Source organism: Pleurodeles waltl, chromosome 2_1 (assembly GCF_031143425.1).
Source record: "Pleurodeles waltl isolate 20211129_DDA chromosome 2_1, aPleWal1.hap1.20221129, whole genome shotgun sequence".
Classification (NCBI taxonomy): Eukaryota; Metazoa; Chordata; class Amphibia; order Caudata; family Salamandridae; genus Pleurodeles; species Pleurodeles waltl.
In genome coordinates, this window is record NC_090438.1 from 703,493,549 (window position 1) to 703,509,856 (window position 16,308).

The 16,308-nt window shown below is 43.6% G+C and overlaps 1 protein-coding gene across 1 annotated transcript in view; it reads right to left on the reverse strand.

Annotated features, from left to right (window-relative positions):
- Positions 1 to 16,308, reverse strand: part of ABCA13 (ATP binding cassette subfamily A member 13) — a 2,435,905-nt gene that overhangs the window by 1,812,546 nt on the left and 607,051 nt on the right. The window contains exon 17 of the mRNA XM_069216941.1: positions 5,551 to 5,728. Coding sequence (XP_069073042.1) covers positions 5,551 to 5,728 — 178 coding nt within the window. The remainder of the gene's footprint in view (positions 1 to 5,550; positions 5,729 to 16,308) is intronic.

Here is a 16,308-nt window from a genome sequence, read left to right on the forward strand (position 1 = left end):
GCATTAATGTTCACAAAGGTATGCTGTTCCTAAAACATTAAGTGAGAGGAGCGAGGAAGAAGCTGTCGGTGTGCAAAGGCTAGTCAACTGATTGGAGGGATCCGATTGATCAGAAGCATGAGCCCACACACACAAAAGTGGGTGTCATGCTTCATCATTGGGCAGATCCTCGTTGGACCGGCACTGCAATGCCCAACAGACCTCTTGAAGGGGCTCTTTGCTAGAGATATTTAAATAAGGATGCCTTGATTAAATATGTGAGTGAAGGTGATGTGTGTGTAGATTGGTGAATGGCTAATAGGTACCTTACGAATTTTAATATATTGGTCCTCTTGACATGAATAAAAATAAGGGGTAGCTTTCCTGAAGAGGATGATCCTCGACAGCTCAAACAGTGAGTAAATAGTGGTCCACATATTTCTTGGCTTAAGTGGTCCAAAGGGATCACTGAAAATTCATCAGAATCAAATATGAAACCTGATCTACAGCTGATTGGGAATGAAAATGTAATATTACTATAAGTACCTAATCACAAGTTCACCTGTGTTAGAAATGGGGGTCTTTGGTTGACAATCAGGTTACCCCCTGTTCAAGCAAGGACCCTCACTCTAGTCAGGGTAAAAGAGAATCACCCTCAGCTAACCCCTGCTTACCCCCTTGGTAGCTTGGCAGAGCAGTAGGCTTAACTTCAGAGTGCTAGGTGTAAAGTATTTGTACCAACACACAGTAACTTAATGAAAACACTACAAAATGACACAACACCATTTTAGAAACATTGGAAATATTTATCTAAACAAAACAAGACCAAAACAACAAAAATCCAGATACACAAGTCAGGTTATGAATTTTTAAAGATTAAACTAAAAAATTGCGCTTAGAAACACAAAATGCTTCGATGAGGTGTTAACACGCCGTCGTGACAGAGTCATTCCCAAAAAGCCAACACCAGCAGCGCCGAATACGCAGTCGCGTAGACCCCCGAGTACAGTACCTTTGGTGAAGAGTGAAAATAAGTCGATGCGCGAAGTCGGAGATCACGCCGTCTGTGCGAAACGTTAAATCCGTGCACTTCGAGCGGCGTCGGTCACGACGTGGTGCGGAGACTTCCATGGAGTCACGGACTTCAGCGGGGCTGCAGCGGCGTTGGGCCAGCGAAGGTCGTCGCGTTCCAGCAAAGATCACGAAGTCGGTTGCATGTGGCGTCACCGGATTCAGCAGCGGCGTCGGTCCGAAGTCATCCGAAGTCGATTTCCTTGGATTTCCACCAGCTTTCCTTTCAGGGGCCCAGTGACTAGATAGGGCACCACTTGTCAGAGCAGGAGTCTCTCTTGAGACTCCAGGTGCTGGCAGAGAGAAGTCTTTGCTGTCCCTGAGACTTCAAACAACAGGAGGCAAGCTCTAAATCAAGCCCTTGGAGAATTCTTCACAAGATGGAAGGCACACAAAGTCCAGTCTTTGCCCTCTTGCTCTGGCAGAAGCAGCAACTGCAGGATAGCTCCACAAAGCACAGTCACAGGCAGGGCAGCTCTTCTTCCTCAGCTATTCAGCTCTTCTCCAGGCACAGGTTCCTCTTGTTTCCAGAAGTGTTTTAAAGTCTGTGGTTTTGGGTGCCCTTCTTATACCCAATTTCTCCTTGGAAGTAGGCCTACTTCAAAGTAAAGTCTCTTTTGAATTTGAAATCTGCCTTTCCCATGCCAGGCCCCAGACACTCACCAGGGGGTCGGAGACGGCATTGTGTGAGGACAGGCACAGCCCTTTCAGGTGTAAGTGACCACTTCTCCCCTCCCTCCTAGCACAGATGGCTCATCAGGAAATGCAGACTACACCCCAGCTCCTTTTGTGTCACTGTCTAGTGTGAGGTGCAACCAGCCCAACTGACAAACTGACCCAGACAGGGAATCCACAAACAGGCAGAGTCACAGAAATGGTATAAGGAAGAAAATGCTCACTTTCTAAAAGTGGCATTTTCAAACACACAATCTTAAAATCAACTTTACTAAAAGATGTATTTTTAAATTGTGAGCTCAGAGACCCCAAACTCCACATCTCCCTCCGCTCCCAAAGGGAATCTGCACTTTAATCAGATTTAAAGGTAGCCCCCATGTTAAACTATGAGAGGGACAGGCCTTGCAACAGTGAAAAACGAATTTAGCAATATTTCACTGTCAGGACATATAAAACACATCACTAAATGTCCTACCGTAACCATACACTGCACCCTGCCCTTGGGGCTACCTAGGGCCTACCTTAGAAGTGTCTGACATGTAAGAAAAGGGAAGGTTTAGGCCTGGCAAGTGGGTACACTTGCCAAGTCGAATTTACAGTTAAAACTGCACACACAGACACTGCAATGGCAGGCCTGAGACATGATTACAGAGCTACTTATGTGGGTGGCACAACCAGTGCTGCAGGCCCACTAGTGCACTTTACTAGGGACTTACTAGTAAATCAAATATGCCAGTCATGGACAAACCAATTACATACAATTTACACAGAGAGCATATGCACTTTAGCACTGGTTATCAGTGGTAGAGTGCTCAGAGTTCAAAAGCCAACAGCAACAGGTCAGAAACAATAGGAGGCAGGAGGCAAAAAGATTGGGGATGACCCTGCATAAGCAAAAAAGTCCAACAACCCGTATAGTGTAAAATATGCTTATATGGTTAAAACTTATAGTAATCCGACCTGTAGCAAAAAAAAAGAGGGAAGACAGCAGGTAAGAAGTATTGCAGCGATGGGTAGAAAGGACATATTTCCCCTCAGTGGTAAGTATGTACATTAGGTAATTACTTATAAAATCATGTCGAAGGTGAAGTCACGCCTATCAGAGAAAGGTGCATACATTAAAAAGATAAACACACAGGTAGGTGAAAGACGTGACAACATACAACACAAAGTCCAAAACCACACGTGGACCGTGGTGCATACATAGTTTCTCAAATAAAGGTAGTGAGACTCTTACCCTATTGGAGAGCAACTAATGCCCCTTAGGTGTAGGCAGTGGGCCATGCTCAGCTGCATGATAAAACTAATAAAAATAATTTATGCATTAGCAAGTAATTAGGGAGGTAATCAAAGATATACATAAAAATAGGGGTTCCTTCTGTATACTTGTAGCATCCAGCGTGGTGATGTATCAGCGACTTACCCTACTTTGCCAGCCTAAAGGTAGTCAGACTGCCAGAGAGGGAGCTTAAAAACTTTGTATTAAGGCTGTGGATTGTGAGCCAGTGGGAGGTAGCATGTGGGATAGAGTGAAGGTGGAGCTGAGGCACATGGAATAAACTAGTGGGTGGAGGTGTTCTATGCATCCACCATGTTTGGGGGAATAAGGAAGTGTTAGTGTCAGCTGAGACAGGGCACATAGTCCACACATTCCTCTGAGGTATGAAGCAATGTCTTTGGTCTGCACGTCATAGAGGACATGTGCATATGGCTGGAGATGAGAAGAGTGTCCGGAGACAAGGGAGGGTGATGTCCAATCTTGAATGTAAGCTCCTGAGAACAGTAACATCAGAAATGGGCTGCCATCTTGGAATGAAGGTTTAAAATGATATGGTAATGGCCTGGAGAGGCCCAGAGTGTTCTAATGCAATATCCAAGCCTGCTCGTGTAATGCAAGCAGTCTGTAGTACAATGTTGTCTGGAGAATGAAGAATATGACACGCTTGCCCTGAGTAAGGCCAAGAGTGTCAAAATAATATATCGAAATCTGCTCATGTATAACAAACAGTCTGATGTTCAAGACTGCCTAGAGGAAGAGATGTGGCAAAAAATGGAATGTCGCCAAATGGCAGGTGATCTACAGTATTCCATATGGGGGATGTAAATTAATCAGATGGTATTAATTCGGTGTTCCCTTATTGTTTACACTGACAGCCCAGTCCTGTCCATCAAATATCAGTTCCCATACCCAAGATGGTGAGATGTTAACACAGAGCAGCAGTCCTATGAGACTGGCTGAGGAGCCATATGTCAGTCAGTGTTCTTCATAGGGACATAAATGGAACATGTGAGTTATAAAGCTCAGTAGTCTAGTTCACTCCAAGGAATATCATCATTCCAGACATCTATATGTGTGGCTAGATGGAAAACCCAGTATTGTTCCCTCCGGAAAAGGGCTTGTTTGTTCCAGTGCCTGCGATTTTTCTAGGACAGTCCACATAACATCATCTGGAGTGTGTTTTTTGTCAAAAAATGAGTGCTCATCCAAATGGTAGTCTTTTTACACTGAATACCACTTTGGTGTTCTGTAATCCTCACTTTGATGAGTCTGATCGTCATATCAATGCATTGCAAGGCATACGGGCATGTGATCATGTATGTGCAATTTTTGGTATAGCAGTTGGTGTGATTATTCAGCATCCATGTGAGACTGGTATCCAACTCAATTTCTTTTGTAACCTCCATCAGATGGAACACTCCACATGAGCCACAAGGGTAACGCCCAGTTACTGGTTCTAGAGGGGGCATTGTTCAATCAAATCGTTAGTGTCCTCTAGGGTCTAGTGTGTTCCAACATGTCCCTAGGGCTCTGAGTCCTACAGAACACAAATGGAGGAATTGTAATATCCAGTGAGCCCATCTGTAGGATAGGCCGGTGTTGGAGTCTAATCTTTTGTGTTTGGTTAGAGCTTGGTGTGAACATAGTGACACAGGTGATAGTGTCATCCTGTGCCCTCACTCTGGGATCTATAAGCTCATGAGAGTTGTAATATGTGAGGTCATAAGCAGTGCATGGCAGATGCACAAGTTATAGTTACTTTAGGCAACAAGTTATATTTACTCGAGAAAACTATAACTGGTGATTTTCTGTAGTTTTGTTAGTTTAGGTATGATTTAACTCACATTTTCACCTACCTATACAGTCTTTTTAATCTTTGTTTTTTATTGAATTTCTACTTTGTTTGGTAAATGCAAAGTAAGATATTATTATTACCATACCTAGCTATAACGGCGCTTTAATCTTTGTTTTTTTCAAGTGAATTTCTATTTGTATAATGTAAAGTAAGATGTCTCTTGCCATGTGGGGGGGGTGGATGTTAGTAGAGCTTGCGACCAGGCTCTGCCCCTAATCCCGCCTGATGCCCAAAACTTCACTATGCACAGCTGTGGCTGTATGCTTTTTGGGGGTGGGCACATTGCCAGAGACCTCTGAGGGCACCCACAGCTGACTATGTGATGTTATAATAAAAAGGGTGTAATTTTAAGTAAGGCAGACCGACTGACTTTGTCAAAGAGTGAGAACACCAAAATTTAAAAGGTGGGCCTGCGTGCTTTATCAAGGGTACAGCACATCAACATATACAAAGCAGATATATTGTTAAATGAACGAAATCAGCAACAATTGTGAGAAAAAAAAACATGTCTCAAAGCCTTACTTGAACACTTTTAAGGGCACAAAATGCAACTATAAAATAACCACAAGAGAGCTCAGCACTTAACGTGAAGAGCACAAAGCTCCAGCTTAAATATATATGGTTAGGTCTCTAGGGTCAATGGGTTTATTGCTCAAGTGCCCTCTGGGTGCTCAAAGGCAAAGTATCTTACTTGAATTTTCTGGAATGCTGTATTTTTCCATGTCCTTCTTCAACAGCTCAGTGATCTGTGGCATTCTGGCAAACATATCGTCGTTGGTGAAGAAGTTTGATTCCTCTTTACAGACAGACTTGATCAGGGACTGAAGGGAACCAAAGGCAGATCTTCGGGACTGACCAGCCCTTAAAAACTGTCAAACAAAAATCAGTTAACAATCATCAAGATCAAATTGGTAGCTCAGCTGAAAACATCATGGTACCCTTTTGGAATTCTCTACTTTAGGCACGGGGAAAGAATACAGAATACCAAATACAACCTTAACTGTTATTGTCAGCAGCACTGGTAATTTATTTAACTATGTTAAGAGCGTCTCTTCCAAATATCAATTCCCTTAGGTATACATTAATGTTTTGCGATCAAAATAGAGTTGCAAAATATTAATTCTTTACCGTCCTGTCAAAGGAGGTGGTAACACATTTGCACCCAGAGGAGTCCTTACCATTGAAAGTGTGGGAAAAAATATTTTTCTTTTCTTTTGTAGATTCCTTCTAGGAAAATGAGCTGTATTTAAAAAACATTATTGTTTAATTTAATAGCTTTCAAATTCATAGTCCTCTGCTGACCCCAACAGGCAACCCTGATGTGATTGTAGCCAATCATAGTGGGTCGTAAATTGCAACCTACCTCATGTATAATAATGAGGTAGGTTGAATTGCAATCCACTAGGATTCAGTATTTTGTGAACCGACCAATTAGTACATAGGTAGGTTCACAAAACATAAATGCATTTGCTAAAAGTTTGTGCTCAAATTACGTCTGCTTTTACCTAATTCATTTTCAATACATGATGCCCTTGGTCTTCAGTTACCTTTAGGCATCTATCGGCCACATCTATTCAGATTACCCATCAACAGTTCGAGAACCTTCTATGATGCATAATATTGTTAGCAAAAACAACACTGGTTAAACACCCATGTCTGCAATAGAAAAAGCAAGACATGGCAGCTGTATCGGTGGCAGTGGCTATCAGATTTGAAACCACAACATTTCACCTACGATGAAGATTTGGTAGTTCACTTGTGCTTGCATGACGGACCTGCATATCTCCCATTTCAAACCTAGGAAAAAAAGTGGTTAGTGCCAAAAGTCTAAACTTCCTTACTATTGGCAGCACCTCATCTGCTCATTAATTACTCTGAACAAATATCCGAATTCTATGTCTGGACCGGAGGCTTCTGATTATGCTTCTATCTCTTTACTGCAAGTTAAACAGCAGCCAATCAAAACACTTAATAACAAAAAACGACCTTTCCCATGAACCCCAACAGTCCATAATGTCCACCAATCACAGGTCTGACCCCTATATATCTGTCCCTGTTAACAGTCCTTCCTCTTTATTTGCTGCTTACAGCCTACAGATAAGTGACTTTCCTATGCTTGTGAAACGTTTATTATCGCTAGTTTTCTGGTGTTATATATATATCAATAACACCGTGGAGCAGGGCTCTAGAACGTGTTGCGGTGCTGTTTATTGCCTTTTGGTAGCGCGATCGATGGCTTCACACACAATCGTATCTCACGTGTCAGGCACCAGCCCCTTCTTCACAGGGGCGGTCTGATGCGTCTTAGTTGCGCTTCTAATACGGGCTTTGCCTTTGGGGAAATTGGCAGGAGCTCCCTCCATGTTTCCCCCCATTTTGCACTCCTTCATCCATCCTCAGTATTCATGACGTACTACACTGAAAAGGATGAGTATTACCAGAAACTTCCTGAGGTAACTGATGAACACCATATGGGGGAGAGATTAGTAGAGGCCCTGGGGTATCATGGGCCACAAGTACGAAGCATTTTGCATGTCGCAAAATGCAATTTGGGATGTACAGACCCACTTTTGTGATTCGGTTATCTATTTACCGAATTGCAAAAAGGGTTTGCGAGTTGCAATTAGGAAGGGGAGTTCCCTTCCTAATTGCGAGTCACAGTCCCATGTATGATTGTTTTGTGACCATGAATGCAGTCGCAACACAATCGCAGTTAGCACCAGTTTCCAACTGATGCTAACCCATTCGCAAACGGGAATGGGTCCCGATGGGGCCCCTTCCCCTTTGTGAATGGCAGCGAAAATATTTTTTGTTTTTTAAATGCATTTCGTTTTCCTTTAAGGAAAATGGGCTGCATTTTTTTAAAAACAGCTTTTTTTAAAAGCAGTCACAGACATGGTGGTCTGCTGTCTCCAGCAGGCCACCATCCCTGAGAGGGCGGCCTTTCCCAATGGGGCCGCAAATTGCGACCTACCTCATGAACATTCATGAGGTAGGTCATTTGCAAGCCCCTTGCGAATCGCACACAGTGTCATTGTCATTTGCGAGCCACAGTACATCTATTTCGTACATTTGGCCCCATGTCCAGGACTCTGTGAATTTCAGGCATTGAAACCCTTTACTCAGTCTCTTGTTAGATTTGGCCAATGTGAATAGAGAGGACGCTCTTTTCCTGAATCGGGGTCTCAACAGGACCAGCCGTTCAATGTGGCCTTTGCCAGAGGAGCCCTAAAAGGACCAGCTTCACCTGCAGACATCTTGGCGCAGATGGCTGCGTCTGTGATAAAGGACCATGAATATGGTTCTTTTCTAGCAATGGAGGTTCCTGAGACTGGTTTGGATTCCTCCATTCTGACAGAAGGTGTTCCTTCTTCTGACTCACGCTCTTCAGGTTCTGACCAAAAGCAGGACGAGCCTAAGCCGTCTAGCTAATGCAAACGTAAATCTCATAACGTGCAGGAGAGTGATCGAGTTTCCCGCACATTATCATTTGATCCAGAAAGCATAATCCATCCCTGCTCTATTGAATGGATGCAATGTGCAGAGGTAGCTCATTATGTGCAGGACCATATTAGAAAGGGTGTTTACCGTGACGTGCGCAATAGTTTGCGTTCGAAATGTCCCCGCCCCTTGTTATTGGGCAAAGTGCCTGATACTCCTGATTTAGACCAAAGCATGGCAACCTTCATCAAAAGATTTTCTAAAGATCAAAAGAAAGGCTTGGACCGGGCCTTGAAAGGCTGCCAAGATAAATTGTTAGATATATTTGGCCCACTCATGAAGAGCTTAGAACTGGCCATACTGGCCAAGGAATCTAGAACTCCTTTGGATCCCCAGACCCTGTTAGAATGGGCTCAGCGAGCTGTCTGTCTGTTGGGCAATGCGAACTATGCTATGTCTATGGAGGGAAGACGTTCATTCTTGATGCGCATTGATCCTAAACTAGTGGAATTGGCCACTAATGAGGCAGGTTCTTTGGCAAATGGCTTGCTCTTTGGCGATAAATTTGTCAAGGATTTGGGGAAGTATGTTGCCACCTTTTCCGCACTGGACAAAGCCCAATCTTCAATGAAGAAGATGTTCAACAGGGGCCTTTTTCTCAGGGCCGGATGCTACAGAGGTCGAGTGCCAGGTCGCAGATACTACCAGACCTCTGGAGGTTACAATCAGCAGAGTCAGGGTTACTATTCCAGATCGGGGTTCTATCCAACGAGAGCCCGGCGAGGTAGAGGTTGTGGCTTCCGCAACAACAGAGGTGGTTTTAACTCCTCCGAAGTAACTTCTACAGGTGAGAACTGTTCCTTTCTCAGAGGTTTCTCTGGGAGGAAGTTTGAAGGATCACATTGTGAGCGTATCTCACCGGACCCTTGGGTTCTTCAGATGGCGAGGGGTTAAAAAATAGAGTTTCACGCCTCTTCCTCGTCCCATTTATTTTTCCCAGATAGAGAGTTCTTTCATGGACAAAGAAGTAGCATCCCTTCTACAGAAACAAGCTATCTTCACATCAAGTCCTCACCCTTCAGGTTTGTCAGTTCTATTTTCCTAGTTCAGAGAAAAGGCAGCGTGTTCGCCTGGTTCTCAATCTAACGGATTTCAATTAATGGGTGGTCTATCACCATTTCAAGATGCAGGCTAACCATCTCTTAAGAGATCTTCTTCAGGAGGGAGACTATTTAGTGCATTTAGATCTCAAAGGCGCATACTTTATGGTTCCTATTTTCGAACCAAATTGTTGTTATCTCCAATTCCATTGGCGAGATCAATGGTACGAATTTGCCATTCTTCCTTTCAGTCTTTCCTCCGCTCCATGGTGTTTTACCAAACTCTTAAAAACTGTAGTACAGTTCCCCAGGGAAAGAGCGGTTTGTCTCATTATATCCCTGGACCATATTCTGATCATGGCTCAGACAGAAGAGTCATTCTTGTTACATCTGTACAGCTTCTTCAGGATCTAGGGTTTCTTATCAACTCGAACAAGTCGGTGATGACCCCCACGAGAGTCATATAATTCTTAGGGTTTCAGGTGGACTCTATCAAGTCCCCAATTGTTCTTACCTCTGACAAAGAAGAATTCCTTCAAGAAAGAGTTGAGGAGAGTCCTTGCCTCTCTGACTATATCATTGAAAAGCTTAGCACAATTGGTGGGTCTTTTGGCCTCATCCATTCAGGCGATTTTTCAAAGGCCTCTTCATTACCGAGCCTTACAAGCCCCCTAGATCATGCATCTTTGCAAAGGCTTATCCTACATGGAACAGATTGTTCTGTCGGAGGAAGCCAGAGCGGAGATCGATTGGTGGTTAGCACACATGGATGAGTGGAACGGCAGAGCCATCTTTGCATCAGTCCAGAGATGATTATAGAGTCAGATGCCAGTTGTTGGGGTTGGGGTGCTCGTTGTGGTTCAGTCCAGACAGGAGGCCAGTGGTCTTTGGAGGAATTGAACCTCCATATCAACTGCCTAGAATTATTGGAGGGGGCACTTGCAATTTGCTCCTTGTCTCCCTGACAGGCGAAATGTTGCATTCTTCTTTGAATGGACAACATTTTGGCTGTTCAGTATGTAAACCGTCTAGGGGGACTAGATCTCTGGTTCTGGTGGAAATTGCGAAGGATTTCTGGTAGTTTTGCCTGCAACATCACATTTCTGTGATGGCAGAATATATTCCAGGTCGAACCAATCTGATTGAGAATTGGAACTCCCATTTCCTCAGGGATGGCAGCGATGGAAAATCAACCCTCAAGTTTTCCACGAGTTGAACCTTTATTGGGGTCCTTGTTTGATGGATCTCTTTGCCTCGAGGCTCAATGCTCATATGACCCACTTCTTCAGTTGGAGGCCGGATCCCTTAGCGTTGGTAACAGACACATTTCTGCAATCATGGGGAAGGGGATACTTTATGTGTTTCTTCCATTTGCCATGATTCAGAGGGTACTGTCTTAGGTGAGGAGACAGAAGGCAGAATTAATTTTGGTGACACCCATTTGGAAGGCTCAATCGTGGTTTCCAGTGGTGATGTCAATGTCCTGTGCTCATCCGACTGCGATCCTGCTGGATCCTTGGCTGTTGCTGGACATCCTCTGATATTAATGGGGCAGTTATCACTGATGGCGTGGAGAGATTCCAGAGACAATGGCAAGTGCCTGGAGTTTCGGACAAATTGCTGTTTTTCTTGTCCCAATCTTGGGCACCTTCCACTCACTAGAGATATCAATCTTCATGGAAGACATGGGTATGCTGGTGTGGTGAACAAAGTCTTGATCCCCTGGAGATGACTATTGGTATGATCGTTAATTTCCTTTCTGACCTAGCCTCACAGGGCATGGCTTACAGAACCATGAACAATTTTAGATCGGCGATATAATGGGGATTCCGGGAGGAGGGTGTTCCCGGCACTTCCGGCATCACCTGTTACCATGACAACCATCCGTGATGTAGGAGGAGGAGGCCCCGGAAGCAGAGACAGAGGAAAGGGGGTGAAGAGCCGTGGAGTGAAGGAGAAGGAGCGGAGAGAGAGAGCGGAGCAGGGAGAAGGAGCAGAGCAGAGAGAGAGAGTGGAGCAGGGAGAAGGAGTGGACAGAGAGCGCGGAGGGGGAGAAAGAGCAGAGAGAAGAGAAGGATCGGAGTGGGGAGAAAGAGCAGAGCGAGGAGAAGGAGTTGAGCAGAGAGAGAGAGCGGAGCGGGCAGAAGGAGCAGAGAGGAGAGCAAGCAGGAAGAAGGAGCGGAGAGAGAGGAGTGAGGAGAAGGAGTGGAGAGAGAGCGGGTGAGGAGAAGGAGCAGAGTGGAGAAAGAGAGTGCAGCGCGGAGAAGAAGCGGAGCGGAGAGAGAGAACGGAGCGAGGAGAAGGAGCAGAGAGAAAGAACGGAGCGAGGAGAGAAAGCGGAGCGAGGAGAAGGAGTGGGGCGAGGAGGAGTGGAGCAAGGAGAATGAGTGGAGCGAGGAGGAGGAGCGGAGCAAGGAGAAGGAGCAGAGCGAGAAGACCGAACGGAGAGAGAGGGAGAGAGAAAAGTGAGACGTGGAGATGGAATGGAGAGAGAAGCAAGAGCAGGCAGAAGGAGAGAAGGTGACGGAAGGAGGGGATGAGAAGGGAAACGAAGGAAGAATCCAGAATTCTACATGCCAACAGCCCAGCCACGTTCCAGGAGGAACGTGGTTTCACAAGGTACATGTGGTTTTTTGGTTGAACTCACCAATTGGGGAAAACGGGAGAAGGGAGGGAGTGAGTAATAACAGAGGGGGGGGACGAAAAAGTGGCTCACATCTATAAAGAAATCTGAAAACACCATCACAGACACCTATGCATGTCATGGAGACATATGAATGCACAAGCCTGGTGTCACTGGTGTGAACCCTTCCTCACAACGCCACCCACTCCCTTCCCTAATAACCCTATCCGTTAATTATGGAAAATCCACTTCTCTGAGACCAGAATTTTTTATTTTTCTTCCCCGAGGTGTGCTGAGTCCCCCCAGAAGAGACAGGTACTGGAACCAAGAGGTATGCTAGTGAAAAGAGAACCAGAAGCATAATTGAAACGACAAATAAACTTTACCTATAAGATCACTAAACCAATAAAACTCTACTAATCATATTGCACCCTACTCTGTAGTTTGTGTATTACAAAGCAAAACCCCTTCATTTCTGCTACAGGCGATTTCAACGGGCCATTCCATATAGAAAGAAAACCGGTAGGGCAACACCCGTTGGTATGTAAACTGATGCATGGTATTAGAATGGTTAAACCTCCTCAACCCAGATATTCATCTCTATGGGATGTAGATATAGTCTTACGATTCTTGAGAGCTTGACCATGTAATGAAGATCTTTCACGTAAGCAACTTTCAGTGAAACTAACTATTTTGCTTTGTCTTCAGTCCTGCCAACGAGTGTCGGATGTGAGTGCACTGGATCTAGCAGGTAGAGTATTTACTCCTTCTGGAGTTTCATTTACTATTGCAAACAATACCAAGACAGCTTCTAGATATGTCTCTTATCCAGCTTTTCCTCACCATCAGAAGTTATGCATTGTTAAATGTTTGAAAGCTTATGAGTGTACTTGTGAGATCCGTAGAGATTTACAGGGGCAATTGCTCATTTCTTTACAGAAACCTTTTGGTTCAGTCTCTATGGCTACCCTAGCACGTTTGGTTTGATGGATTTTGGAGGAAGCTGGAATAGATGTTTCTATGGTTGGGGCATGTTCAGTTCGAGGAGCTATGGCCTCTAAGGCGCTTTCTGTTGGTTCTCGTTTGGAGGACATTATGAGAGCGGCTGATTGGTCATCAGACTCCACATTTAAATTTTTCTCTCACAAACCTATTGTTGATGTTGTTTCTGCAGAATTGGATCAGCTTTGAACTAGCATAATCCGAAGCTTCCGGTCCTGACATAGAATTAAAAAATGTCTAGCTTACGCATGAAGAATTTTAAATTCTATTAAGGACACAGAGGCGAGGATTATCCCACCCTGAACATAATTTATTGTGTTGTTTAGCTTGTGGAAATTGTTATGCATTATGTTTGAATGATTGCATGCCCACCAATTATATCATTTCTAGGGAAGGCTATTATTTGCGTTTCTCTTTATTCTAGGTACTGAGAACAGGGGTACCTGAGCAGTCGTGCAGTAATGAAGGTTGAGTTGAATCTTGGTATTCTTCAGACAGGAGGATAGTCAATGACATCTTCAGAGTTCCAGTTTTTTCGGGGAGATTCCAGTTTCAAGGAGTCAAGTACTTATTTGGTTTTGATCGTAAAGAAAGAGGAAGGACTGTGTTAACAGGGAGATATACAGGGGGTCAGACCTGTGATTGGTGGACATTATAGACTGTGGGTGTTCATGGGAAAGGAAGTTTTTTGTTAAGTGTTTTGATTGGCTTCTGTTTAACTTGCAGTAAAGAGAGAGAAGCATAATCCTCGCCTCCGTGTCCTTAATAGGATTGAAAATTCTTGACGCATAAGTTAGAACATTTTTTATTCTTCCCCAGAAAACCCTTTCAGAAAAGAAGGGGGATTAAATATTGAGACAACTATTATTTGCTTGTTTTCTGCATCTTTGTGACCATTGTGGGCTTCCTCAAAGTGTTGTTTTGATTTTGTGCTTGACTGCAGTTTCTGTTCCTGGAGGAAATTCAAGTTTGTGTGGCCTTTATTCTTATGGTTGTCATGTCATTTTCTGAGTAAGGCAGGTACCTGCAGCCACTGAATATATTTGAGTTTTAATAATAAGGATATATATTTTTTACATATCACTGTACAAAACAAGTGACTATAACCCATTGTACTTGTATTCAGTGTATTTTCAGGATGCAAACTGGTGACCTGCAAGTCGCACTGAGTGAGACGCTTAGTAAAGAAGCAAAGCGTTGCGTTCAAAAGGGAAAAGAAACAACTGTCACATGTATTAACATATGGCTCTGTTGGTCTCTGCTCCAGCACTGGCGCACTTTAGGCTGCCATGTGCCAACACCCACAACCTTCCATGAAATACATGGTTTCATAATTTCTCCATTTTGTATGTGTGCAGTGTAGTTCGGCCCTCACTCAAAGTTGGAAAAATGTGGAGTCTTTCTAAATTACCCCCGCGTTTTTTTTTTACATAAATCCCTTTCCACATGTTAGTTGATTGGGATTTGAATCAAAACCCGCGTGAACGCTTCTATGCCACTAATGAAGTTATCCCTTGGTGAAAAATAGCTCGACGTAGTTCAAAGTTGCACATACCACTACCTTGCATCAATTTAGCCAACACGCCCATGCTAATAATGATTTGCATCGGAAAGTAAATACTGAGTCTGTGCTGAGTTTGTGTCACCTTTGTGACTTGAGTTCCATGCACAATGTGACAGGCGAACCAATATGCACCCAACTGGAAAGGCCCAAGGAGGCCAACATCGGTCTTGGGTTGTATTTTTTTGGTGCCGAAAAGATCTGGTTTGGCAGTTTGGGCTGCATTGTTCCCACTGGGTCAAGCTCAAGGTAGATTTCCATACAGCTGGTGGCATAGCTTGCAAAGACATGATAGACGGGGATGGTAATTTCCAGTGACTGAGATTAATTCAAGCATTCAGTCTATAGATTTTTTTTTTTTTCATTGTGACAGCCGGGAATATCTGGTTTTCGGGAGGACAATCCATACCCTTTTCCCACAGCCTCCGCAGCAATGAAAAATATGGGTGAACATTTTAACGATCTCACGGGTTCTGTCCATGTACACAAATATGTTGCAACAGAATGTTGATAAAGTGGGGTATTCCCACATTACCTGCACCAAGTTCCCAATCAAGCCTTGCACCTACATCATTAATCAGAGTCTGTTTTTAAAAAATATTTCTAGGGAGTAGCAGTCTGGATAAGGATAAATACTGAATTGATACATTTCTTCTCTCTTGCCCTATGAACAGATCTCCTAGCTGTGCACGGCCCTTATCTGCTATCATATTTTGCTTCTACCCAAGTAAAATTGAGTTGCAGGTGTGTAATGAAAGAACGTATAGGTATTTTTTATTTTGTAACCAGAGAAATCAGAAAATATTTATATTACAAAAAATGGAAATACCTGTTTTGTCAGGTAGCAAAAAAGAGGAATACATTGTTCACATATCAGCAAATGTGCGTAGCTCCTGAAGCCTTGGGTTTGACCTTAATACCATCCTCAGTTGATATAAAATTAGAAGGTGGTTCAATAAAAAGAGCAAACAATAGTGACGGCAAAGAGCAGCTCTGATGGAGCCCTATTGGATCTCGATGCCACCGACACCGACGCAATCTAACTTCAGCTCTTCAGATGCGTCTTCATACAAGGAAGCAAGGTGAACTGGGGTAGGAATTCAATTTTCTTTAATACATCTTTCAATTACTGTCAGGTAGAAGGTTTTATCCACATCTAAGAACCAAATTGTTATTGCGTGATTTGTAGCATCTGCATATTAAATTGCTTTTAGGGGTAGAGAACACTAGAAAGTCAAGAATGACCAAGGCAGCTAGATGAATTAATAATAGCAGGGCTGTGTACAAAACACCGCTTATGGGTTTCACTATACCTCTTTCGCTAGCTGCAAAATACTGTTCCCATGTATGTTTTAATTTTTAAAAAGATTTATTTGGTTATTCCACGTGGGTATTCCAGATACGTCGTTTTGTGTGGAGGATTGAGTTGGAATTATGTAAAAGGTTTTTTGCCATGTATTTTTCTGCCTGACGTATGTGCTGTTTTCCCTGTGCCATCACGAATTCTCAATTAATTTAAGTATATTATGTTTTGGATTTATCTGCCCCCTTTTTAGGGTCGAGTGCGCAAAGCTCTCTGACCCTCGTGTAATCTCTCTATGGGCTTTTAACCAGACCCATCAGTTTGGTTGGTTCGTGGGCTTGCCTTTCAAAATTGGCTTGATTTGATTAGTGAAAGGCATGCATACGTCGTGCCTTTTCTGGTGTTTACCCCTCCTTGAG